The sequence below is a fragment of the Kwoniella dendrophila genome, chromosome 10 (assembly GCF_036810415.1).
Source record: "Kwoniella dendrophila CBS 6074 chromosome 10, complete sequence".
NCBI classification, from domain to species: Eukaryota; Fungi; Basidiomycota; class Tremellomycetes; order Tremellales; family Cryptococcaceae; genus Kwoniella; species Kwoniella dendrophila.
This window is the reverse complement of record NC_089485.1, coordinates 503,225-529,388: the sequence shown is the minus strand read 5'-3', so window position 1 is coordinate 529,388 and position 26,164 is coordinate 503,225. Positions and strand designations below refer to the sequence as shown.

General features: G+C 38.8%; 10 protein-coding genes across 10 annotated transcripts; 3 read left to right on the top strand and 7 right to left on the bottom strand.

The window, feature by feature from the left end:
- Window positions 1-120: 120 nt before the first annotated feature.
- Window positions 121-2,552, bottom strand: L201_007161 (uncharacterized protein; the record flags this gene model as incomplete). The annotated part of the gene is made up of 9 exons (XM_066222872.1): window positions 121-195; window positions 321-394; window positions 529-603; window positions 705-923; window positions 1,032-1,094; window positions 1,195-1,584; window positions 1,689-1,737; window positions 1,812-1,908; window positions 1,966-2,552. The coding sequence occupies 9 exons, from the start codon at window positions 2,550-2,552 to the stop codon at window positions 121-123; spliced, it is 1,629 nt and encodes a 542-aa protein (XP_066078969.1).
- A 700-nt stretch (window positions 2,553-3,252) lies between these two features.
- Window positions 3,253-5,615, top strand: L201_007160 (uncharacterized protein; the record flags this gene model as incomplete). Its single annotated transcript, XM_066222871.1, has 9 exons — window positions 3,253-3,812; window positions 3,943-4,039; window positions 4,108-4,156; window positions 4,287-4,673; window positions 4,748-4,810; window positions 4,922-5,140; window positions 5,240-5,314; window positions 5,398-5,471; window positions 5,544-5,615. The coding sequence occupies 9 exons, from the start codon at window positions 3,253-3,255 to the stop codon at window positions 5,613-5,615; spliced, it is 1,596 nt and encodes a 531-aa protein (XP_066078968.1).
- A 677-nt stretch (window positions 5,616-6,292) lies between these two features.
- On the top strand, window positions 6,293-8,702 carry L201_007159 (uncharacterized protein; the record flags this gene model as incomplete). The annotated part of the gene is made up of 9 exons (XM_066222870.1): window positions 6,293-6,837; window positions 6,943-7,039; window positions 7,129-7,177; window positions 7,270-7,653; window positions 7,744-7,806; window positions 7,934-8,152; window positions 8,293-8,367; window positions 8,485-8,558; window positions 8,631-8,702. The coding sequence occupies 9 exons, from the start codon at window positions 6,293-6,295 to the stop codon at window positions 8,700-8,702; spliced, it is 1,578 nt and encodes a 525-aa protein (XP_066078967.1).
- Window positions 8,703-9,037: 335 nt separating this feature from the next.
- L201_007158 (uncharacterized protein) lies at window positions 9,038-13,202 on the bottom strand (the record flags this gene model as incomplete). The annotated part of the gene is made up of 21 exons (XM_066222869.1): window positions 9,038-9,285; window positions 9,368-9,407; window positions 9,465-9,532; window positions 9,608-9,789; window positions 9,851-9,942; window positions 10,000-10,232; window positions 10,296-10,391; window positions 10,444-10,505; window positions 10,562-10,625; window positions 10,682-10,853; window positions 10,920-11,180; window positions 11,240-11,332; window positions 11,391-11,498; window positions 11,556-11,617; window positions 11,677-11,973; window positions 12,028-12,102; window positions 12,165-12,294; window positions 12,378-12,854; window positions 12,946-12,981; window positions 13,040-13,089; window positions 13,154-13,202. 21 exons carry the CDS (start codon window positions 13,200-13,202, stop codon window positions 9,038-9,040), a joined length of 2,895 nt encoding a protein of 964 aa, XP_066078966.1.
- An 812-nt stretch (window positions 13,203-14,014) lies between these two features.
- On the bottom strand, window positions 14,015-15,973 carry L201_007157 (phosphoglycerate dehydrogenase; the record flags this gene model as incomplete). The annotated part of the gene is made up of 4 exons (XM_066222868.1): window positions 14,015-15,103; window positions 15,167-15,289; window positions 15,357-15,648; window positions 15,909-15,973. The coding sequence occupies 4 exons, from the start codon at window positions 15,971-15,973 to the stop codon at window positions 14,015-14,017; spliced, it is 1,569 nt and encodes a 522-aa protein (XP_066078965.1).
- An 830-nt stretch (window positions 15,974-16,803) lies between these two features.
- L201_007156 (uncharacterized protein) lies at window positions 16,804-18,832 on the top strand (the record flags this gene model as incomplete). The annotated part of the gene is made up of 5 exons (XM_066222867.1): window positions 16,804-17,171; window positions 17,246-17,783; window positions 17,900-18,226; window positions 18,303-18,483; window positions 18,660-18,832. 5 exons carry the CDS (start codon window positions 16,804-16,806, stop codon window positions 18,830-18,832), a joined length of 1,587 nt encoding a protein of 528 aa, XP_066078964.1.
- A 240-nt stretch (window positions 18,833-19,072) lies between these two features.
- Window positions 19,073-20,293, bottom strand: L201_007155 (uncharacterized protein; the record flags this gene model as incomplete). The annotated part of the gene is made up of 2 exons (XM_066222866.1): window positions 19,073-19,697; window positions 19,767-20,293. The coding sequence occupies 2 exons, from the start codon at window positions 20,291-20,293 to the stop codon at window positions 19,073-19,075; spliced, it is 1,152 nt and encodes a 383-aa protein (XP_066078963.1).
- A 484-nt stretch (window positions 20,294-20,777) lies between these two features.
- L201_007154 (uncharacterized protein) lies at window positions 20,778-21,527 on the bottom strand (the record flags this gene model as incomplete). The annotated part of the gene is made up of 1 exon (XM_066222865.1): window positions 20,778-21,527. One exon carries the CDS (start codon window positions 21,525-21,527, stop codon window positions 20,778-20,780), a length of 750 nt encoding a protein of 249 aa, XP_066078962.1.
- A 902-nt stretch (window positions 21,528-22,429) lies between these two features.
- L201_007153 (uncharacterized protein) lies at window positions 22,430-23,152 on the bottom strand (the record flags this gene model as incomplete). The annotated part of the gene is made up of 1 exon (XM_066222864.1): window positions 22,430-23,152. The coding sequence occupies one exon, from the start codon at window positions 23,150-23,152 to the stop codon at window positions 22,430-22,432; it is 723 nt and encodes a 240-aa protein (XP_066078961.1).
- Window positions 23,153-25,543: 2,391 nt separating this feature from the next.
- L201_007152 (uncharacterized protein) lies at window positions 25,544-26,128 on the bottom strand (the record flags this gene model as incomplete). Its single annotated transcript, XM_066222863.1, has 1 exon — window positions 25,544-26,128. The coding sequence occupies one exon, from the start codon at window positions 26,126-26,128 to the stop codon at window positions 25,544-25,546; it is 585 nt and encodes a 194-aa protein (XP_066078960.1).
- Between the last annotated feature and the right edge of the window lie 36 nt (window positions 26,129-26,164).

The following is a 26,164-nucleotide window of genomic DNA, read 5'->3' as shown; positions in this document are numbered from 1 at the left end:
TCACTTCAGACAATCGCTTAAGCTTCTCAGTCAATCGCCCATTCGCCTCGACTGAAGATCGCACGTGTAGTTATGATACATCACACACGTTGCAATTAGATCTCTAATACATAATGTAATCTATGAATGCTTGAAGAACAACCCTGGAATTGATCCAACTGAAATGACAACGGCTGTGTAGATCAATAACGCTCCCTGTGGGGCAAGCTCAATCAGCGAAGTGATGACAATAAATGTGATAGATCTTCATCTTTCCATATTGAGTTATATGAATATCGAAGGTATACGTATAGATCTGTTGTGAGAAAATGTAAACTCACATAATTGTGGAATCCATAAGCACCTGTAACGCCTCTAAGACCCTCGACTTTCAGGAGTTTATCAGAGATTGGACCTGTTGAAAGAATTAAAAGAAATAAACATAAGTTATTAGCTGATAAAACATTGTTAATCGGTAACATCACATCATGACGAGAATCTCTGATTGGGGGTTAGGGGATAGAGAAGCAAAACGAGTCAAAGACTCACCCGAGCTGAAGTTACCAATACCTCTTACTAGACCAAATAACGAATATGCAAATGCAGTGATAGCAGGATCATCGTCTAGAAACGAAGGAACAGATTTAGTTCTTGATCCGCTTCAAGAAGGTATTGCATGTTATCACGATAATAAAGACTTATGCATTGTATGTCCATGAACTCACTAGCTACGGCGCCAATCATTTTGGTCCATAGAGTTGTGAAACTGGTGAAGAACAACCCGAATATTATGGCGAAAGCAGTTAGAACACCAACATTCGTTCCAAAACCCCATAAAAATGCACAAGATAGTGCACCTCCTGCACAAGAAACCTGAATTGCCCATTTGAGTGGAAGATGATCTGAGAACCATCCTAGTAAAGCATTTCCTGGTACAGATGAAGCTGAAGTACGACCCCGAAAGTCAGTAAAAATTCGACATGTATTGATCGATATATACGAAAAGCGTTGTTGTTGATTTATCTGTTGAATAGGTTCATTGAAAGACTTACCATTCAGAATAGCGATTAATGCAGTACCATTCGGTTTCCGGAATCCTGCTTCATCTACGAAAGCTATAGAAACAAATAACATCAGTAAGCGAAAAGGCGTTATACAACAGGTGTGCTAATTTCATATGCTGCTAGATAGTCTTCATCAGGTTGATTTACTCACAAGGCAACCATAAACTAGGAATGAAACTACCCATACTGGTTAAGCCAATAGTAAGCATACCCAGATATAATGGTCGTTCTTTGGTAAATGACCAATCCACTCTAGGTCTTCTTCTTCTAATTATCTCTGTATTAGCAGAAGTGGAATGATCATATCTTAATAATGGTACTCTTCTTTTGATAGCTACTAGAGCGATGCAACCAGTCGAAATATATCCTATACCTAATGCTATCATTGAAACTTTATATCCAAATTTACCTAATAAACCTTCTATCAAGAAAGGATATGCAAATCCACCTAAACCAGATCCAGAATACATTACTCCAGATGCCAATCCTCTTCTTGAATGGAACCATTCGAACAAAAGTGTTGCACATGGGAACCAGGCGACTAGCAACAGATTACAAGCATCAGTAATCCAGCATTAAAACCTAATGAAACATAATTTCAATTTGCACACATCGTATAGATGGTTGAAAAGATAATTCACGTACTAGCGCAGATAGGGTAAAGCAGACCAAGGGTTACAAGTAAATGCCATGGCTATTTATAAGGAATTAGGCAATATCAATCAGCGATCGGTACGTCCTAAAGTACTGCGATTATGTATAACTCACTTTCGTAGCGAACCCACTAGCGATAATTGTTAAAGATCCTGTCAACAGACCGACGACTTGTAAAATCTTAGGATATCTAGGATATGCTGTGAACAGCCTTTTCAGTCGAATAGCCAATTATCAGCTTTCAGCATATCCGATCGTGTCGACTTACGGTCCTGAAGCAGCTATAGCGAAATACAATAAACCAGCATTGAAAGTAGCTGTTAAAGTTAATATAGTTTCATCTTCTTTTGAAGTGAATAAATGATTTGTCCAATATAAATGTAAGACACCAATTGAAAATGAGAATCCAAAAGTAATTAATTCTATATAAGTTGCTGCAATCAAAAATAACCATGCTTTAATTCCTGAATCTACAGGTGGTAGAATTTGAGTAGGATTGATGATTTCTTCTTCAAAAGCTCGCATTTGATTTTCATCCTCAATTTCATCTTGACGACCACCCATGATACTTTGGTTGCCTACTCGTGATCCTTCTATTGACCTGTTCGAATTGAATGATTGTCTTTGTGGTGCCATTAGCGTTACCAAATTATCGACTCTGATTGAAGTGCTTGACCTTGCATTCGTGTCGACTGGATTCTTTTGCTGATCCACTATGTCAAGCTGTAGCTGCGATGCCGAAGGCGTCATGACAGGATTCTCCTTGGTTGCTGGTCGGTCCTTGCTAGAAGGGTACCCAGTACCAATTTCACTTGTCATTGCATTTAACTCGATATCTGGGGCAGGCGTTGTCATCTTCACTAGAATGAATTCTTGCTAAACAAACTTGATATATCTACTAGTCGTATTTAGTATAGATAATAGTAGTCATGACTCTTTGGTGGTGCACACAGTATGTAGAACATTGATTCTAATCAAGCCTTAATTCGGAACGTACTGTGCAGAAAATATTCGATTGGCAGAGATCCAGACAATTCTCGACTCAACATACAGGTGAAGGAATGCTAAGCTTCCTTAGATCGCGGATGCTTTTTTTTTCCTCGAATGGATACAAATTGAAAACGACACCGAACGGCCGGATCATAATAAGCAAGCACTAGTCTAAGTGTTTCCTGGTTAAGGTACCATCATTTTCAGAGTGATAGAGACCCCAGTGTGATTAGGTTTTAGCGAGTTTAGCGGATATCTTTGCGTACCATTTTAACCGCATACCTTGGCTGACGAAATGATTTTGATTTTTGAGTCGTAGATCTTTTTCGGGATTACATATCTTCGATATTAGTGGATCTTGTATTCTTACCTCTTTTGCTCCACATCTTTGGTCATCGGTCATATACAGATAGGCAACGCAAAGGACCGTTCAAAACAAGCTTGAACCAGCTGAAGTAAAGCAGCCTGTTCATTGACCTTTAACTACATTCCATTCCCCTTCAACGGTCTGAAATTGTTACAGCTAAAGCGAACACTAAAAAAAAATAGGAACATTGTATACGCAATGTCACCATCGGCTGGAGATATTGAATTGGCAGCTATATCAGCTCATAACCCAATCTTTCAACCTGTTGGAAACGGTTCAAGCTCGCCAAAAGAGGACAATCCATTCATAACTCCTTCACCATCTCAATTGGATTTTTCGATCACTTCTCAACCAGAAGAACAAGGTACGAATAGTATCCAAGAAACGCGATCATCCTTGTCTCATACACGTAGTCAATCAATCCAATCATCAAGATCTGTAAATCAAGTGGCAGGAGAAGGTGAAACTAATGAAAATCACGAAGGAGGAATCGCTGAGGGAGGGGATATAGGTCAAGAAGAATTACATAATACAACAGAAGCTCTACCACCTGTAGATTCAGGTAAAGATGCTTGGTTGTTTTTGATAGCAGCAACATATATTGAATTGATAGTTTGGGGTTTACCATTCTCTATTGGTGTCTTACATATTTATTGGACAAATGTTCTATTCAAGGATCAAGGTGGTGAATCAATAATCACTTTAGCAGCTACACTTCAAACTGGTTTAGCTTATATTTCGGTTGCTGTTTTTGGTCCGTAAGTACCTGACTGCTTTCTCCAACAACCTCTATCTTGAATTCCACGAAATAGAACATAATAAGTTATAATAAATATCATTACTACGACTTTGGCTGATAATTCGCTTTCGTAAACTTGCACCTTCCAGTATATTCACTGCTTATCCTAGAATCACAAGACAACTTCAATTCGGTGGTTTGGCCATAGCTTCCTTATCGATGATTGGAAGTGCTTTTGTAACCAAAGTAAGTCCGTAAGAATCAGCAATTTGCGGAAACTTACGATGGTCACGTTTGACCTTGAATCATCCTAGCCTTGGCACCTGATTATGACCTTGGGTTTCTTCTATCCTATGTGTAGTGGTAAGTACGAAAGACCTGCGCCGTTCCTCTGGAAAAATCCCTCATCAGTCATAAAACCCTTCCTACGCGTACTCGTGGCGCGATCGAATAATGGTGTAAAAGACTGATTCATTATTTTCCATATTCTCAGCCACCTACTTCCCATGTGCAACATTCCTATTTGAATGGTTTCATGCCAAAAGAGGATTTGCAAGTGGAGTAATGTATTCAGGGACTGGATTAGGTGGATTTGTATTCCCTTTTTTAATGCAAGGTCTATTAAGTAAATTTGGATATAAAGCAACCATGATTACTTTAGGTTTGGGTTATGCAATAACAGGAAGTATAGCACTATTAGCTATTAAAAGACGTATACCTCTATCAAGATATGATCAAAATCCAAGTTCTTTGTCTGTACCTAGGAGAAGAAGACCAAGAGTTGACTGGTCATTCATCAAAACAAGTTCCTTATATTTAGGTGTCACTACAATTCTTTTAACTAGTATGGGTAGTTTCATTCCTAGTTTATGGCTACCTTGTAGGTCCATCGTCGAGCTTGACATCTAGCAAGAGTCTAAGAACAGACTGACGAATTAAACTTAATATTTATAGCATTTGTCGATGAAATGGGATTCCATAATCCGGATGGAACAGCTTTAATTGCTATCCTAAATGGTATGTAATGTTTCTTTCCACCTTGTGTTCTTTTTGCGAAATCTGCTTGAGGATCTGCTTAAAACAACAGATATCAAATGCTAAAAACTTTCTTCGATTTCCTAAATCTAGCGTCATCGGTTCCTGGAAATGCATTAATGGGATGGCTATCTGATAGATTAGCGCTCAGATGGACAATTTTGATCTCTTGTTTAGGTGGAGCTTTATCTTGTGGATTTCTGTGGGGTTTTGGTACCAATAGTGGTGTATTGGTCGCTTTCTCCATAACTTTTGGTTTACTGTTCACTAGTTTCACTACTCTTTGGACCAAGATGGTCGGCGCTGTATCTCGTGAGTCTCCGTCGAAATTATTCAATTCAGTGGTATTTGTGATATTTGTTTACCTGAGTGCATGCTGATCTCCTTAATTTCCGTGTTACATATGAACAGACGATGATCCTGTCATTACTGGATTGACATTCTCGATATTTGCTTTTATCAGAGGTGTTGGAAATTTCAGTTCTGGTGAGTGTAGTGTATCATCACCTGTAGAATCTTAAAATGGGGGAAACAGTATCGTGCATAATCGAATCTAATACTTTCTGCAGGACCTATATCCGATCAATTACTTAAAGTAGATGGTTTGAGAGGTGTAACAGGTGCTTTCGGATTTCATAACTATGTGAATTCACGCCGTTGAGCTGGTCATATCTTATCAATGTATCAAGCTAACTTGTTCACGCTTTAACAATAGGGAGCGCTCTTGATATATACGGCTGTAGTGATCTTAAGTGGAGCACTGCCTGGTTTGATGTATAAAGAGTAGAACGGCGTTTATGATACGCATTATAGAGGTTGTACAGTGTATGAATGCTTTGCAAAAACAACTTGAACATGACGGAGTTTTGTATGAAAGCGTTAGGAAGTTCACATCCTTCTAGTTACGTTTGATCGTTTTGTTGATATATGGTATACAATACTTTCATTTGTCAAAGGGATCAATGGGCAATGATATGCAACCTGTACCATCCAACTATCCATGATATAGCAAGTCACATCTTAAATAGTCGTAAAGGTCTGAATGGTCCGTGTCGGATCTTTTAATTGAATCCTTTTCTCCGAAAGGACGGGCATGTCACCAAATGAGGATACGGCCGGATCATTCTTTCTTTCTTTCACTTTCAGGCACCATCTGTGGGGTAAGGTGAGTTTTTTTTCCTTCGGATTTTTGGCGAGTTTACCGCTAACCGTACACTTTTAACCGCATACCTTTGTTACAAACTCGTACTAACACTCTTCGCCATGAAAATTCCCATGGGAGAGCAACTACCTGCTCATCATATCTAAACTTCATTTCATCTTCTAGACCGCTATAGGTACTTGTGCAAAGCCGAACGACACATCAAGGTTGTGTTCAGCCCTTTACCACTCGTATATATCACAACTACAGTAAGGACGTACCCGCATCTACGGCAAGACAGCAAGGAATAGTAATCAGTAAAAATGAATTCTGCATCTGGAGATATCGAGTTGGCAGCTATATCGGCTCAGAATCCGACCTTCGTATCCGCTGCTGGTTCAAGCAGTCCATCTTTTCAGAAAGATGCGAACCCTTTCATTACACCTTCACCTTCACAAATGGATTTTTCGACTATGACCAATACAAAAGAGACTCGACCAATGGATATTCAGCGGACGGCTTCACCCCGCTTCGACGATGAATCGCAAACTCCCTCGCCAAGATTATCACTGGATCTACAAAGGACCGACCACACGCAAGATGGCGATATCGTTGTAGTTGATGAAAATGAAGTGATCAATCCAACTGAAGCTTTACCACCAGTAGATTCAGGAAAAGATGCTTGGTTATTCTTAATTGCAGCAACATATATAGAGTTGATAGTTTGGGGTTTACCATTTTCAATTGGTGTGTTGCACATATACTGGACAACTGTATTGTTCAAAGATCAAGGTGGAGAATCAATTATCACTTTAGCTGCAACACTTCAGACTGGTTTATTATACATGTCTGTAGCTGTTTCTGGACCGTAAGTCAAGCTATACCCGAATTTTATTCCAACTTGTTCCCTCATTAAAGCTCAAAGTAGGCTATGATGGTTGCGTAAAACTAACAACTTTTTTTGGAATTATAGCATCTTTACCGCTTATCCTAGAGTAACTAAACATTTACAATATGGTGGTTTAGCTTTAGCATCTATATCCATGATTGGAAGTGCGTTCGTCACCAAGGTGAGTGTAGCTGTCCGGGTGTTATGGAACTATCAAATCATCGGTATCATCACTGAAACGAATACTATGTACCTGTTTTTGTACTGTAGCCATGGCATTTGATCGTAACACTCGGTTTCTTTTACCCTATGTGTAGTGGTGAGTTAGCGTTTTCAACTTGTCCAATCATGATCAATTTCATGTCACCTACTGACAAAACCCAATCTCCGATTCTTTGTGCCACATCTTAGCAACATATTTCCCCTGTGCAACTCTTTTATTTGAGTGGTTTCATGCTAGACGTGGATTTGCTTCTGGAGTAATGTATTCTGGAACAGGAATAGGTGGATTTGTTTTCCCTTTCCTAATGCAAGGTTTATTAGGTAAATTTGGTTATAGAATTACAATGATTGTTTTGGGTTTAGGTTATGCTATAACAGGTAGTATAGCTTTATTAGCTGTTAAAAGACGTATACCTTTGATATCAAGATATGATCAAAATTCAAATAATCTAACAAGAAGGAGACGACCAAGAGTTGATTGGTCATTCACAAAGAGAAGTGCATTTTATTTGGGTGCTGTTATTATTGGTTTGACTAGTATGGGAAGTTTTATTCCTAGTTTATGGTTACCTTGTAAGTCATTCTATTCCTTCGACCATGAATCTTTCTTTGCTCTATATATCATTATAAGCTGTAATCCAGCTGACTTCGATATGATTCAAGCTTTCGTAGACGAGATGGGTCTGCGTAAACCTGACGGTACAGCATTAATTGCTATTTTGAATGGTCAGTCTCGTTATTACCTCTTTTCTTTTTTCTTTTTCTTCTTATATTTCCATCGACTATTGTACTATTGTGAAAGAACGCAAACCTGAACGGGTAGATGCTGATGTGACTTTGATCTCAAATTTAGCCTCATCTGTACCTGGAAATGCCTTAATGGGATGGTTATCCGATAGATTAGCATTGAAATGGACAGTCTTGATCTCATGTTTGGGAGGTGCATTATCATGTGCATTTCTATGGGGATTTGGAACCAACAGTGGTGTTTTGATTGCTTTTGCAATAACATTTGGTTTGTTATTCACAAGTTTTACAACACTTTGGACTAAAATGGTTGCTGTTATATCGCGTGAGTGAATTAAAACAAAAAGGTTCTTCTTGGTTTCTCTTCCTACCCTATCAGGGTAATATTTCTCTTCCTTCGTTCTTTGTCTACGTTGTACTGATTGATAATCTGTTTTATTCTGTTCTCGTTATCGTTGGGCTTAGTCGATGATCCTGTGATTACCGGATTGATCTATTCAATGTTCGCTTTTATTAGAGGTGTAGGAAATCTCAGTTCTGGCAAGTTCAAATGCTTTTGATTTTTCTTCCCTCTTCCTAATGCTCATTTTAAACTGGAAAAATTTCATCGTTTGGGTTGCTGACTGAACTGACCTTTCTTTCGTTTTGAATTGGTAGGTCCTATCTCTGACCAGTTGCTCAAAGTGGACGGTCTAAGAGGTGTTACTGGTGCATATGGGTTTCATAACTATGTAAGTTTGCATGATCAACCCCCTTCAAGTCAAGATCGTTTTGTTGATGTTCCTTACAATTTTCATTGCTAGGGTGCATTGTTGATCTATACCTCAATCATCATCCTCAGTGGATCAATCCCAGGATTGATGTATAAAGAATAAGATAGCATATACACTGTATGTAGATCTTGGATTAATCGAGTTGTCCGGAGGAATCTTGTTTGCCAGTGTAGAAACTTGTTTCTTGACTTAGTTGAATGAAAAAAGGGAAAGGAGAAAAACTAACAACCCTCGAATACTGGGACGGTCAATATTGTAAACAAAAGGCAATGTAATGTAAATAAGCGGTGTTCACAATAGTGACAGTAATAAGAGAGACCAAGAGCTGGTTAGAATACATGCATATAAGTAGAACACATTACAGACCACGCGCTGTGTGAGTACATTATACGTCAAGCATTGATTACTGAAATTTGATGATACAAGGAGGAGATAGATTAGAGTGTACTCATCACTCCTTTTACCCATACATTGTTTTCGAATCTATCTTTGAATTCTTCTGCCGTTCTTCTCAACTCAGCTAACATTTCTTCTTCAGCCATCCTCATATCTTCGTTTCCATCTCCGTTAACAGCTGTTCCAGCAGTACGTGATTTCCAAGTATCGAGGAAATCTTTGATAAGTGTTGTGCCTTCATCAGTTTCTTCTTTTGTATATTTTGTAAGGGATTCATCGGGATCACCATCTGTATCAACGGTGGGGAATTAGCTTTCAGTCCCTTTTCTAGGATTGCGCAGGGACATGTGTCGATCGAATGTCCTACTCACCACCAAAGTCTTCAAGCTCTTCTGCCTTCCTTTTAGCAAGCTACAACAAACTCAACTGTCAGTGAAATGTCACAATCAACGTTCTGCCAGTACGTACCTTCACAACGCTCTCGGGGAAATTAGCCAACTCAGCAACATGTATACCGAAACTTTGATCGCATACGCCTAAACGAAGTATTCATAACATCTCGTCAGCTTGGAGCACCTCAGAACAACATGAACACGGACTAGCTGACTAACCTTCTTTGACTTGGTACAACAGTGTTATATTTCTATCTTGTTTACCATCGCCATCCCTCTTATCAGTCACCAAAGCTTCCACGTGCAGGTTTTTCACATGTTGTAACGATTGATCGAGGGTAGTTAATTCATGGAAATGGGTCGCGAAAAGACAGAAACAACGAATTTTAGATGCAATATGCCTAGAGAATCCGTCAGCACAGCTATACAGCAATATACTGATGACTCGGAATATGCACTTACTCGCTAATAGCCCAAGCTAGACCAAATCCATCATAAGTGGAAGTTCCTCTTCCGAGTTCGTCGATGATGATCAGCGAATCTTTGGTGGCAGACTAGTATTTTCACGGGTCAGCTCATCCGTTTTTAAGGTGTTCATTAGCCGTACCTACCTTAAGTATAGTAGCTGTCTCTAGCATTTCAGCCATGAATGTCGAAACACCCTTCAATTGACTATCACCTGCTCCGACCCTTGCGAGGATGCAGTCAAATATAGGTAATTCAGCTTCGTCTGCAGGAACAAAACAGCCTATCTGAGCTAGTAATGCTATAACTCCAATCTGTCGAATATATGTGGATTTACCACCCATATTTGGTCCAGTGAGAATAATGAACTCGGAAGAGGCTGAAAAGAACTGTCAGCTAATGGACGACAGTCTTACAGCAGCTGAATGGAATCAAAACTCACATTTGCGCATTTCGTGGTCATTAGGAATGAAAGTTACATCATCTTGTACTTCCAAGCAAGGATGTCGGGCATTTCGCAGTAAGATATCTCCAGTCCCTATGCACACTCGTCAGTATTGACCTGAAATGGGAACGAGTAAATCGCTTACCCTTCTCAGTTAAAGTTGGTTTAACATATGGTACAGGTGCATTAGCTGACACGTGAGCGAAACTGATTATATGTTCGTTAGTCGACTGCAAAGGAACTTAACGCGTATACTAGCTCACCTGACTGTAACATCTACCGCTGCAAGTAAGTTGTCCAGTATCTCAAGCACAGGTGTATATGAAGCTACATGCACGAAATCAGTCAGCCAAGATCTCACATTCATAGGCTGATTGACTGACCTGCAATTCCGACAACCTCCTTTACTAGATGCCGCTGAGCTCTTTCATATTTATCTTGTAAATCAAAATAACTATCACTCAAATTCCTCAAATGGTTGGTTGTAAAGATAGTACCAGATTTTTGAGTGGCCAGTTCTATGCAATTTTTCTTGCCACGTAAGGTACCGACTTCCTGTTCATGTGACAAAGAGGTATATTAAGCTGGGATCGCTGAAAAATGCAATTCAGTATCACTTACAGCTTTTGTAACTCTAAAAGAGTATTTATAAACTTGATGATTCTCCAAGTGCAATTTCTTCTCTATATCCAATCCCAATTCCCTACCGATCTTTTTATGTTCCTCGTCTAATTGATCTCGTATATCCAATAACTCAGATTTGTATTGCTGTAAATTGTCATCGAAACTAGGAAGAAGAACAAAATTGTGATTTGCTAATTCATCGAGATCTATTGTATCTTCTACCATTTGGGTATAATTCTCAAGGTTGGTAGCATGTTCCTATATGACATGAATCATTAGTACATGCCAATTCTTCGCAGTGTATAGAATTGACTTACCCGGAATGGTTTCAAGTAGATCTCATCAATCAAATCTTTCGCAGCAGCGTTCATAGGCTGAACATCTTCTATTGTCTGAACGAGTCCTGGCAACTGCAACCACAAAGTGAGCCGTTATCCAATTTTGTGACGACCGGATGTTTCAGCTTACCAGCAGTACAGCTTGATATACCCTGACTACATCCTCTAAACCTGCTACTCGACGATGGAACTTTTTGGATATTCGATGGAAATCAGGCATCATTTTTAGGTATTTATCCTGCAAATTTGGTAATCATCTTAGTTGGAATGTTTGGCGCACAAAACAAAAGCCTACCTGTATCGTCCTTCGCGTATTCGAGTCATCAACAAAAGCTTCTACAATGTTTTGACGTTGCACTGCGAGGAATTTGCATGAATTGAGCTAATGAAAGTCAGCCGAAGGTGTACTAGCTCACCGATCTCATGCTTATTCACCAAAGGCTGCTTCAACCATCTTGCCAATAATCTTTTTCCTTGACTAGTTTTGCATCTATCCAATAAACCATATAAACTCATACTCTTACTTCCTCCCGTCTCATTTGGTTGAGGCATGAGGTTTAACGCTTTCAAGGCTGATGCATCGAGCTTCATATACTGGGATAGATCGTGTTTGTGCAATCGGTATTGTCCGTGTAGAGTTGCATCGGATAAGAGGTTGAGGTATATAAGGAGAGCTGAAACTGAGGACATGGCTACTTTCAGATCGAATTCGGCTACAAGAGCAACGAGTTAGCTGAGCCATAGTAAGGAGTCGGCAATTGGCTTACGAAGTGCGACCCCTGCACTGGACTCATCCAACAGTCTGTTCAAATCTTGCTCGACGTTTCGAGCTTGATAGTCGGCTAGATGGGAAATCGGTCAGCATATGATACGTTCTGCGAGCCTATCAAAATCGTGTACTTACCTGTCCTCCGTTCGGTCACTATCACTCCACACCTTTCGACCAATGTTTTGAGCTTGCTTAATTCATGATCCGAGCGTTTATCATCTGATTGCATTATACACTCTTTTACACCAAGTTGAATGAGAAGGGACTAACGAATGAAAATACAGTCAGTCACGTTATGATCATCAACACGGATGAAGTCGAATGAAAAAGAACATATTTTCTGCTCACTTCTGTATTACTAAAATTCTCATTTTCGATAAATTCAGCTATACCAATTAACCTTTCTTGATTATCTATATAAGCTATACCAACCAATATCTGCTGATCTTTGATTTGTTGAATTTTCAATGAAGTTATAACAGAATTTGATAACAAACTTTGATCATTAAATAATAAATCTTCTAATTGTATTAAATTACCTGGGCTTGCAATTTTTGATAAGATCCATTTCGTATTATCTTTTCTTCCAGGTATTTTCTCTTCAGGTACATAAATTTCAATTCTCATCTGTTTTACTGTTAATGCATCCCTTAAGAATTGTTTAGTTAAACTGGTTCTCATTGTTACTGATGCTAATCCCCTAGAAGGTCCCGTATTACTTGATCCACTAGGTTTCCCACTTCCTAAGTATTTGAGAACATTCGTAGTTTTGAATACTTCATTAGCGATGTATATTGCGTCTGGTCCGTGAGCTGAAAAGTAGTCCTGGTAGCGTAGTTCCAATTGTAAGTGTTCCAATGACAAAGATAGAAGAAGAGATAGGCTAGCGAATCAATAACGACCGAAAGACACTTACTCCTCGATCAAACAGTCTGATCATTCCATCCATTTTCTGGAGATATAGAACCAAGTAAGTGATTGACCCATGTATTGTAGCTGCAAATACTTACAGGTGGCATCCTTTCAATAAATCTACAGAACCTATCCTCTGCCTCCTTATCTATTTATTCAATCCCGCATCAGCTCATCGGCAAACATTCACCATAACAATTGAGCTGACTTACCCATCTCAAACTGTGGACGAGGGGTCGAGGTAGACTCTGATCCATACATGGGCGGCTACCGATCGCCTGTCAGCTCACTAGCCAGAATATACCATGAACTAAAAGCTGATGAGTATATCACTCACCATTTTGACTGAGCTTGTTGGCTTTGCTAGATTGACGAGGTCGATACAAAAAGGTAAAGCAAGTCCCAAGAAAGATGTAACGATCAAGGAAAGACAGTCAGAAAAGAACCAAAGATAATGTTCATAATGTTCTCGTTCAACAATCGCGTCAACCAGCCTTTACCTAGTGACTACACAGTATACATATAATCAGGAACATATTGTCGCGTGGTGGAGGTCAATTCTCATGCTTGTATCACGTGAAACAGAGAGTGCTTAATTAAACACACTAGCACTACTACATGATGCACAAAATAATCTTCATCTCTTGCTTAAGCAGTTATATCAAGGAATTGCAAGCTGCAACAGTTCTTGCCTAACTCGATTGTCCTTTGCAAATCGTTTAAATATCGTATTGATCTCTAGAAGTTTGTTTCGTAAAAATGCATCAGGATGAACTGAATATTATACTGTTGATGAGAAAAGCAATGATGAATATGTATATATTGTGTATTTTTCAGTTTTGATCTGTTTTGAGCTTTTGTTTTATTATTTTTTAGTGATTTCAAGAGACAGGTAATTTTGTTGAAAAGTGCTTCATCCTACACACATCCGTACAAGTAGTCCTATCTTTCCCTTTTATCCAACGTGATTCCTCTTCACTTTTTTTGGTATAAACATGCTTAATCTGTCAGATCACAAAGTAAAAAAAGGAAACGCATCAGTAAACAATTTTTGCTCCCATATATCCCAAAATTCATAATACGTATAGGTAAAGAGGTAAAGGAAGATTAATTCCGCTCCACTTACATAATAATCTGGTCAAAATATTTTGCCTTGTACTTTTAATAGCAGAATAAATACCTTCAACTTCTTCTTGACCTACACCTGAAATATCAGCCATCAAATAAGCGATATCACCTTTTGAATCTGTGAATTGTTTTTCAATATTATGATCTGATAAGATATTGTTGATTTGTTTCAAAACACCAGGTTCGTTTCTATGTACATGACAAACTCTAATATGTCTTTCGTCATTTGTTGTTATTGATCTCAAATCAACTTCAGGGAAATTGACTGATCCCAAAGAAGTACCATAGGTTAAATATCTATACAAAGCATTTGAAACTTCTGATCCAATTGCTCTTTGTGCTTCTTCAGTTGATCCACCAATATGTGGTGTTAAAATTAAATTTGAAACATTTCTTAATCTTGGAATGAAATCACCTAAAGTTTCATTGAATCCAGGTCCATTTGATCCAGGTTCTTTTGGATAAACATCTACTGCTGCACCAGCTAAATGTTTAGATTCTAATGCTGTTGCTAAAGCTGATAAATCTACTACTTTACCTCTAGCATTATTTATAAAGAATGATCCTGATTTCATTTGACTAAATTGTTCTTCACCAATCATATTTATTGTATCAGGTATTTCAGGTACATGTAATGTGACGAAATCTGCTTTACCTAATAATTCTTCTAATGATGCTACTTGTCTTGCGGTACCTAAAGGCATGATAGGTATAACGTCGTAATAGATGACTTGCATACCAAATGATTCGGCCAAAACTGATAATTGTGATCCAATGTGACCATATCCAACGATACCGATTGTTTTACCTCTAATCTCCCAACAGTTTTTAGAAACTTTGTTCCAAATACCGGCTTTCATCTCTTGTGACCTGTCGACGATTTGTCTTGATAAAGCGATGATTTCAGAAATGACTAATTCAGCTACTGATCTAGAGTTGGCATATGGTGAGTTGAATACGGCAATACCTCTTTTGGCGGCATGCTCGAGATCTACTTGGTTGGTACCGATACAGAAACAACCAATGACAAGTAGCTACATATGAAGACAATATATCAGCAGCAGCTCACAAAGTATATCTCCCCAATTGAAACTGACCTGAGGATTAGCATCAATAACTTTTTGAGTGATTTTGGTTTTTGATCTAATACCAACAGCATGGTAATTTGGTAATTTGGCAATAAGTTCTTCTTCTGACCAAGCTTTGGTGACGTGTTCAACCTGGACGAATAGTAGTCAGTATTACTTATGATAATGTAGACCTATTCAATGATATGATATTACTCACTTCGAAACCTTGTTGTTTTAAGAATTCGGCAGCATCTAAATTGATGTTTTCTAACAATAAGACTTTGGTTGAACCTTGTCTTTTTTCAGGTTCTTCTTCTAATGGATAAGTTTTAGGTAAGAAAGCAGTTAATTGTCTAGCCATTCCACTGAAGACTGAGCCGACTGAACCGGAAGCGGCTCTGATATGAGTTGAAGCATCAGGTGATCTTGATAATCCTGTAGCGGTAGGTGGTGATTGTGCGCCATATGATCCGACTGGAATACCTCTTGGGTTTGATGGGATTGGGATACTAGTAGGTAAAGATGATGTAGTTAGCATATTAGGTCGGTATGTCATTTCAGCTAGTACAGTGATCCGGATTATGAGTTGAGCAAAGAATGATGTTGGGATATAGTCAAGAAGTAAGAGGTGATCCACGTAAGTAGGTATTCGCTTCATAGCTCGCGTTTCACTGTCTGGGCGCAAAGGCTAATCTAATGGTCCCCCATTTGATGCACTTCCTCTCTTTGGAGTTCGCTTTTTGCATTAAAGGATATCGAATTCACTCACTGATTGATTGGATCAGAAGCTGATACAGAGGATCTTCGTCCTGGAGCAGCTATAGGTTGAGACATGGTGTGTTGATGTGATATGTGTTAAAAGTGGAGGAAAGGAGGTCTAGTTTTCTATTTTGGTGATTAGCTGATCTACAGCCTTTTTTTTAATTTTGATTTCTTGTTGATAATTCACGAACCAGGTTCAAGCCTACTAAATGCAAGATGTTGAATGCTTATATATATATACACAAACAATCAACTTATGATGATGACTGATATTATCTTTTAAAACTCTTGTAAGAAACGAGTCATGAAAATTCGACACACAGAAGCATATAAAATCGTAATGATCGATTGAAAATTCGGAAAGTTACGTTGTCGGGGTCAATCACGCAAAATCCCATCAGTAGTAGCATCATAAAATTCCTAATACAACTTGCATCTATTCGGGACCTATTATTTTCGATACCCTAGATGTGATCACGTGGTAAGCATGTTTTCTGCAGATAAAACAGGTCTGTGATTATTTATTTTTGTATTTTTAATCATTTTATGCTCACAGCAAGATTTCTGAAATCATTTTAGAATCCCAAATATAATGTGGAGGTGTCAAAATACAAAGTTTAATGGTTGAAAGATTAACGATTAACGATTGATGCATGATGAGGGATAATGCTATAACGATAATAACTTAGGTCGAGATACGTCTCATTCTCTAGCTCATAAGACTTGAGCAGATTGTCACCAAAAGGTGTTTTGGACGAAAACAAATACAGACAACGAAGTATAGGAAATCAAGGACACGGTAACACGGCTCAACCCCTTATACAGTTTTCAACTTTACTTACCTATTACCTTTTCCCTCCTCCCTTCATCGTTTTACAATCCTAATCCCCCAGCTTCGCATCATGGATTTCCTACCATTACCAAAACTTCCAACGGCACCACGTCAGGTATCATCAATAAATCCACATTCTAGACATTTTCATTCATTTAAACATCCATTATTTATCAAACACCCATCTTCAATAACGCATATTCACTTCAATCCCTCTAAACCACATAGATATGCTATAACGTCTTCAACGAGAGTTTTGATATATGCACCTAAAACTGGTAAAGTAGTCAAAACAATCTCAAGATTTAAAGATACAGCAAGATCAGGTGAATTTAGAAAAGATGGTAAATTGTTGGTAGCAGGTGATGATGAAGGTCAAATTCAAGTTTTTGATATAAATTCTAGAGCTGTTTTAAGGACCATGAAAGAGCATAATCAGTGCGTATACCTCATTCAGGTAATAACGTATTTTGACTGGATTGTTTACTAACTGCTTTGTTCAACTTTTATAGACCAGTACGAGTAACGCATTTTTCACCACATCTACCTCAGATAATATCAGCTTCAGATGATACTACAGTTAGATTATGGGATTTATCTACGCAAACATGTCTGAATACATTCGATTCACATACAGATTATGTTAGATCAGCAATTTTTCATCCTACAAATCCATCTTTATTATTATCTGGTTCATATGATTCAACCATTCGAATACACGATGCTAGAATACCTAACCCCGAATCGAATGTGATAACGATGAGACATGGTGGATCACCTGTTGAAGATATTTTAGCATTTCCTTCAGGTGGTATAGGTATTTCAGTTGGTGGACCAATATTAAGATTATGGGATTTATCAATGTCAAATAAATGTTTAAGAGCTTTATCAAATCATCAAAAAACAATAACATGTTTATCATTTGATGGTGAAAAGAAAAGAGTTTTAACCGGTTCTTTAGATACAATGGTCAAAGTTTATGATGTAGAAGATTGGAAAGTCGTGCATACTATGAGATACCCTGCTCCAGTATTGAGTTTAGCTGTTTCAGTGAGTTGGGTTTATAGCCTTTTGTTTCTGATCCAACAGATCTTGCCATCCGTTTGGTCTCACTCGCTTAACATCAACGTTAAGAAAATTCCACTGATTCGCATATTCTCCTTCAGCCCGACGATACACATATAGCAGCAGGTCTAACAGATGGAACGTTATCAGTTCGAAGACGTGATCAAAAGGCTATGGAATTAGCAAATCAAGCTTCAAATCAAAATACCAATTTATCTTTAGTTGGTGGAACATATGAATATTTTGCAGATATGGAACAAATTTTTGGTCAAGGTTATATAAAAGCTAAAAAATCAGATTTAGGTCCAGCAAAAGGTTCAATTGATGAATTTAAAGTTGAAACCAGAAGGAAAAGAAAATTAAAAGAATTTGATAGATTTTTGAAAAATTTCAAATATTCTGCTGCTTTAGATGCTAGTTTGAAAAAAGTGAGTCTAGGTCTCATGCCATCCTACCTGATTTTTCGAGAAATGCTGGAAAATGACTGACTTGACCTTTCCATAGAACGTTAAACCAACTACAACATTCGCACTTATGCAAGAATTAATATATCGTGATGGTTTAAGGATAGCTTTAGGTGGAAGAGACGATGTAACTTTAGAACCTATATTATCTTTCTTGGTTAGACATATTGTAGATCCACGATTTGGCGAGATGGCTTCCGAGGTAGCCGGAGTGATCATAGGTATGTCCACACTCTTCTTTATTTTTGTGCATTATAAACGGTTCTGCCCATGCAAGTACCTCGCAAAAATCCCCACAACCTGTTAATTCTACTGCGCGATCGATTTTCCCATGTTTTGAAAAGGTACAACCTATGCAACCACAACTAAGCTGATCAACGATGATTCTTACTCTTAGATCTATACACACCTGTCTTGGGTCAATCACCAATACTAGATGAATTGTTATCAAAATTACAATCACGTATAGAAAGGGAATTAAGTTTCCAGAAAGAATTGATGAAACTCAAAGGTGGATTGGATATGACTTTATCTCAAGCTGCAATGAGTAAATTAGTCGATGTGGTATAGCTTATTCCATGTAAACAATCTTTAACTGCATATATGTATAATCCTTGCATGTATTTCTATGGCATATTTTCCCATATATGATTATGCTGCATATACTCAGATACAAAATGAATGCGTGATATACAATGTATTTTACAAGTATGGACCGATTTATGCCTAAAAACGTGAATATAGTGATGAAAGCCTAGATATTGTGGGAATAGTTACGTATCTATGTAAGCTAAGTGTTTGAGCGAAATGTTACCTTCCTGGACCAGCAGCTAAACTACCTTGACCTGTACCATTACCATATTCATCATTGCCTTCTGCGAAAATTTCATCATCTTCACCAAATTCATCAATTTCTTCACCTATTTCATTTTTTGAACGTAAAGGTAATCCATTTCCATCATAACCACCTGATGCAGGTCCACTTAATTCAAAATTCCTATCACCATTTGATTCAGTTTCTTTAATTAATCTATTTATATATTCTTCTTTATCATCTTCTTTTATATCCAAATCATCATCATCATCATCATCGTCCTCATCATAATAACCATTGTTTTCGTCATTATCATGATCATCATCTTCTTCTTCCAGATCTTCATTATCAGAATTTGAACCTTTATAAGACATGAAAGCATTTAATCTAGCTAATCTATTTGCTCTTGTGATTTCGTCATCTTGATTATTAAACAAATCATTATGCTGTTGATTCTGTTCTTGAGATCCTCCAAATCGAGATTTAGCTTTGAATTTGTTATAGGGATTACGTGGTTTAGGTGATGAAGATCTGGTTTGATTTATGGTTAGATGTGATAATGATAATGCTGTTGCATTTTGATAATCTCTTTGACCTAGATGAAGTGTCTGATCAATCGGTCTAGAGAAACCATACCAATATCAGCGATCTGTTACAATGATTATAAAGGAAATTGATTATTACACTTACAATATTAATCCATTCTTTGCTAAATTACATTCATCTTCCCTTATCTTGTTTAAAACTCTCGCTTTACCACTTCTACCTCCATTCAAGTTATTTGGTGATTTTATCCTTTCTTGGCCATTTTCGACTTTCATACCATCATTGCCTATACTGCTACCATTTAAGTTGGGGCTTGTAGGCTCTATATCCATATTTTCATCTTTGAGATGTATATTCGATAACATCAATTCTTGTTCTCTCGCTAATAAAGCCTCTCTAGCTAATAACAATTTTTCCTTTACCGGATCAGAATGATTCGGTTGTGGAGAATGTATAGGTGAAAATGAAGATGAACTTGGTCCAGGTCCTCCTACACCTATACCTACGCCTATAGGAGGCGAGTTAGGTTGTTGATTGGCGAATAAAGGTGAATTCAATAAAGCATTATTTCGATTCAACCTATCTCTAACTTCCGCTAAACTCAAAGAAGATACATCATCCGCACCTGTAGGTGACGATATTGAGGTTCTTGAGGAACGGCGTGGAGGCATGTTCGGGTAAATGAGGACACAAGATTGTTATGGATATCTTTGAAAAGTTGATGGTCGATCTGTAATTCAAGTTGTTCTTGGTTGAAAAGTACACAATCGATATCTGATCATAGCATCTGACTATATATATGGTCAACAAAAGGAAGAGATGCAACCATCAACCGATAAGCATCATCACCGCTTACTCAATTTATCACGTGATTTTATCGTTGCAGGAACACCATACATGGCCATGCCATGCTCATTCATGGCAGATGATCTAAGGTGTGGCGCAGTGGCATGAATACCTTGCTGAGCAGATTACAGTAGAGTAGAATATCAATGATGCAAGAGGAAAGTGGATACACCCATCATATGCATCAATTATCATGTGAAGAAGGCGAACAAGAGAGAATGTAGGCTGAAAGAAATGTGTAAAGTTGAAAACACTATTGACGTGGCAATCGGTCATTTAAGAAAGCCAATTGGTCAAACGGAGGATTTACTAGTTTTTTCTTGTGGAGCTTCTCCTGGATTTACCAGATTGATCCAAGCCACTTTTGACGGTCAAAGCAGATGCTTTCGATTCTGCCTCTGTTTTTTCTCGCTCGGATCCATAGACCCTAACCGCAGCGGTAGATTTGTGTCCGAGATCTGGAGCTGCAATCAAGGAGTACTTCCCGGTATATTCGATTTTCAAGTCATCCGGGGCATGTGTACATGCTGAGTGATGGCGTTTGCATCGTACACATTTTGCAACGAAAGCTGAAAGAACATTACTGTTCTCATCTCTTGTCGTGATCACCCTAGGCTCACAGGAAGATCCTGAACTTATACATTTTTTGCAAGCTGTAAATTCTTCAATTGATTGGAATTCCGGTAGTGAAGTGGAGGTTATATTCTTGGTAAGCTGGTCAATCTCAACAGCCGTGCCTGATTGATCAAAATCATTACTGTCTTCTTGGAATTGGAAAGCAAACTCGTCGATGTCATTCCGGAAGATTGGATTTTGGGGCATCAAAGCATTGGCCCAGCCTTTTGAATTTGCTGAGGGAGTTTCAGCGATGGCCGAATCATCTCCGAATTGAGGTGAATAAATAACTGGTAAACCCAGGAATGCCGATCCCGCGTCTGAGGATTGTCTGACTGTATCCTGGCTTACATTACCTGCATTATCGGCATAAAATTCAGGCTTGAACAAGGTGACAGCGGTATGTTCTGATCGACTGTCATTGTCGTTGTCAGAGAGATCCATGTGATTTGTTCGCTGATCGTTGAGTGGTTGGGCTATGGAGAATCCTTCTGCTTGGCATTGCCTTTCGAAAGCGCTGCTATCCAGCTTGCCATTTTCCGCCAGTTGAAGCGGGCTGAGATTATAAGAGTCTTCGCTGGATAACTCACTTGGCATTGTATTCGATATCCAATGAACGGTTTTCCTGTGGGTATTCGAATAACATATCAACGAGTGCACCAGCTATTCTTCTGTTGATAATCAGACTAAATCTCCTCAACTTACGTTATTCGTGTTGGAAATCTGTGACAGAGATGCTACGTTGAAATTGTAAAGGATAATGTTGCAGAGTTCCATTTCCTCAGCCTTTTTATGGTAGAGAATCTGCCGAGATACACATATATTGTGACGAACACCATGTATTTTCTCAATGGCGGCACACGAAAAATACTTGTCGCAGAAAGGATGACTGAGGGAGTCATCGAACAAAGGAGAGTAGAGTTTATCGGGTCAGAGATCAGGATAGCACCTTATATATGGGCACAAAAGGAAGAAATAGCAACGATACTACCATTAACCGTCAGCGGACAACTTACTCATCATCACCGCTTTCTCTCGATACGGTGTGTCACATAATCTAGCAATCAGGATACGTGGCCTATATAGAGTGAATCAAAAGTGTAGCGTGGTGGCTTACTCAGAACGTAAGGGGAAAATGGGGGAAGCTAAAGATCACACAACGCTTTTGTAACTATATGACCGTGGGAGGTACGTATAATGCATAGTGGACGACATGAGGGGAAATAGAGGTATATAAATTGTGCAACTACTGTATGTATAGCAGTTGACACTGGCGAATCTTGATATGACATCGAGCATGTTGGTCTCATAATTATTTGTTTATATGTCATCCACGATCACCATACTCATGGATTCTTGCTCGCCTTTGAAGCCAATCTAAGAGATCTTCTCCAATCATCCAAGCCACATGAAATCTCTGAAAGTCGTGTTTGAGTTGTGGCAGAGTCAAGCTCTTCATGATTCCGGTAGACTCCTACTGCAGATGTGAGCTTACCTTCCATGGATGAAAAATCAATTAAAGACTCATCGCCGTCATACTTCATTTTAGGGCCAGTTTTTGGGTAGTAGGAACAAGGGGATTTTGAAGATCTACACCCTGCGCATTTCGTAAAAAAGGCTTCAAGAATTGCTTTATTTTCCCTATTTGTTTTCATAACCACCATGGCGTCACAAGTCTTTTCTTTCTCCGTACATGCGTCACATTTTGACGACAATATGTTCTCACAAGTCAGAGCTGCTTGTGAAGCGTTACTTGTTGCTTCAGGGCTTTCGGCGCTTTTAGTCAAGCTATCGGATTGGCGAAGACGGTCAGCCTCATACGCATCGAACATCTTATCAAGCCAGGCTAGTCTTTCTGCATCGGTGGAGCCAGTAGCGAAAAGAGCTTGATTGTTGTCTGATTGATAGACGGAAGGTACTTGTACACTAGTGACAGCAGACTCGAAGTCACTTTGATTCACAGTGGAACCATCTGTGTGGCCTTGATGTTCAAAAGCCTCCGTATCAAGTTCACCGTTTCGCTTAAATTGAGCCAACTCGTCGAGATTAGATCTACGATGTTGTGGCATGGGGGCAAGATTAGAAGTTGAATAGCAGATCTGCGCGTTAATTTCGATGTGCAAATCATGTACAAGTGAGTTGATTAGCTATACCCAAAGCTCGTACAGGCCCAAAGGCTAGTGACCTTACAATTTGATGTTTGCTTCAATAGAGGTACTAAAGGTCCAAGGAATAGTTAAGGCAAACTTATGTAGAATGGTCTTGTGAGAGTTACTGCCAGATCCCTCTTTATGCCAATGAACTAACTCCTCACTCTTGGATTCAGATATCATATACAGTACTGTACTACCGCATCGGCGATAGATCAAATACCTCGTGGTGAAAGGACGACTAAGGGAGTTGACGAACGAAGGAGAGTGAATTTGATAAGGTGAGAGGTGTGCTCTTTCTAGCTCCACGCCAAATTGGTTTTGAAATCTGGGAAGAAGGAATGTGTAAAGCAAAAAGTGGGAGCAAGAGAAATCCTTTTTGGGTACTTGGCTCGCTCGATACACTTATTCTTAAGTGCTGTATGATCCTGCAGGGTTGTTGGATCAAGTGCTTCAATTGGTTCAGGAGGAATTGGGGGAGTTGGTGCCAAGATATCGTAATCTAGAGAATATACCTGTAGTTCTCCATTCTGAGTGTATAAGCCTATATAACCCGTGTGAAAAATAATTGTTCAGATACTGTACATATCGTCATCTATGAAGAAAGGTCTTGTTTTTCCATTGTTCAGTATTCTGAACCGGCAAGGATATTTATCCTAATTTGTATATTACGTAAGCATTAAGCAGCATTTATAAAATTTTACTTAGACTACTATCCGTGAACCTCGTCGAGCTGCTTAGATACCCTTACTGTGCTATTATAAATATTGTAACACATGGCTTGATATAGACAGATATAGACGTATATGCATACTCGTTATCATCAATACGACATCGCCGCCCAAGTAACACAACCAAACTCAGCTTTCGTATTTTGCCCATTATGTTGTATAGTCATCCTGTTCAAAAATGCTGGGATCGTTTCTAAATTGAGTGTCTTGCACAAAATCGTCGTCATCGTCAACATCGAGATATTCGTCTATCCGTGGTATGGTCCTTTCATCCGACTGTCGGCTGAGTTCTGGGGTCGTCCGGCATCGCTCTGTGTCATTAGTTGAGTCTTCCGACTGGGATTCTCGACGGTATAACTTGACTTCACCTTCCGGTGTTTCGATAAATCCTGATTTCTGAGACTTATCGATACTTTGCAAACTCTTTCCTGCGAAAACACAAGGTCTCCTTCGTTTTCTACACACCGTACATGCCGTACTAACTATCGAGCCATTTCTAATTGTCTGGGTGACAATAGATTTATCCCCTTGTTTAAACGATCGAGGACAAGAATAACTCATTTCAGCCACTTTCAATTCACGATTATCGATATTAACAGTTTTCCCTTCAACAACAGGAAGTTCAACTTGAGGAAAGCCTCCTTTAGGTAGAATATATCTGTATCGTCTTGCGCCACTATCCTCTTCGTCTTGATCCGACTCCTCGTAAGGGGAGAATTCTGCCTCCTCTTTTGTTTCTCCCGTTATATCGAAATGTACTATCCACTTTTCACTATGTGAAGCAAATTCACATTTTTCGTCTTTTGAACGACAGCTTGTACACGCTACACCCCTCCCAAAATACATATTGACAATACAATCTTGAGTTTTATAAGAACAGCCTTTACACTTTCGACTCATCTTTGTTGATTTGGTGTAACCTTTTTTTGTTGGTGGCGACCATTTGTACGCTTCATTTACCTTCTGATGATAATTTGAAACAGAGTCCATGATTCCTTGTTATTATTAGACTAGAGGTTGAAAAAGTAGGATTGTATGTAGAATGAATGGATATCTATTGAAAATTTCTAGCTGATATCGTTTTGCTGAATCCAGCCAAAAGTTGCGGATCAATGAAAACAAGCGGCAAAGTCGAAAATCTAAGGGATGGTGAAGCTATCCGTCTGCAATTGTCCCGATTTTGGTGAGTCATGTCCGGTTAGAATATTTGTTTCTCAGACAAAGGATTCGACGTGTATCCCTCATCTGTCTCAATTCACGAGATCACTGAAAGGATCATCGTGACAAGCTCCTTTTTCTAGCATCCTTGCCTTCCATGATCAGTTTACTGTGAAGGTCTTTTCCCCCCGATCCTTCATTACGTAATTGACCAAAAACGCACAAGTGGTAACTTAGGCCAGTGCGTACAGTATGATCTAGCTTTCCATATTGTACTTCCTGACATCGTCGTCTGCAGTAAATCAAGAATTGATGTACCTGCACCATGATCATGCATGACAGGCAAATTACAGGAGGAGAAAGTCCCGATGCTGATTTATCAAATCTTTACAACTCCAAAATGTATGGACATTAGACTCGATCATTCGTCTTTCAAGCCATAAATAATATTCACCATTCTATTCCAGGGGTTTCCGTCATCTAATGGAGCATTACTGGATCCTTCCTCAGACACAGCTGTCACCGGGCCAGAGGTGACTGTTCTATCAGTAGGTATACCTGAGGGGGATATACCATAATCAGTATAATGTGGTTCGGGCTTGCTAGCGTTATTATCGCTGACGGTATTCCTATCGGTTTGACATCTTGCCCTTGCATCAATTGTACGTAGATCGGTCATTGATCCACTTCCTTGAAATTCCAGTACAGCTCTGAGATGCCGTTTGGTGAAATCACATTTTCTTTTCATTCTACTACACTTTGTACAGGCTGTCGATACATCTAGGAGCGTTCCGTTGGAACCAGCTTCTTTGGTATGTGATATTACGCAATCACTTCGACAGTTGGAACAGCCTTTCGATAGTAAAGCAACATACTTGAGATGGCCCTTTTCTTCGAAAGACACCCAATTGAAGGAATCATAGCTTTTTTGTAAAGGTAAAAAGATGCCTTCGGAAACTTTTGTTCTATATAATGTATCATCTTGATGGGCATGAGAGCTTGACATTTGGAAAGCTTGACTCGAAAGTAGTATTTGAGCATA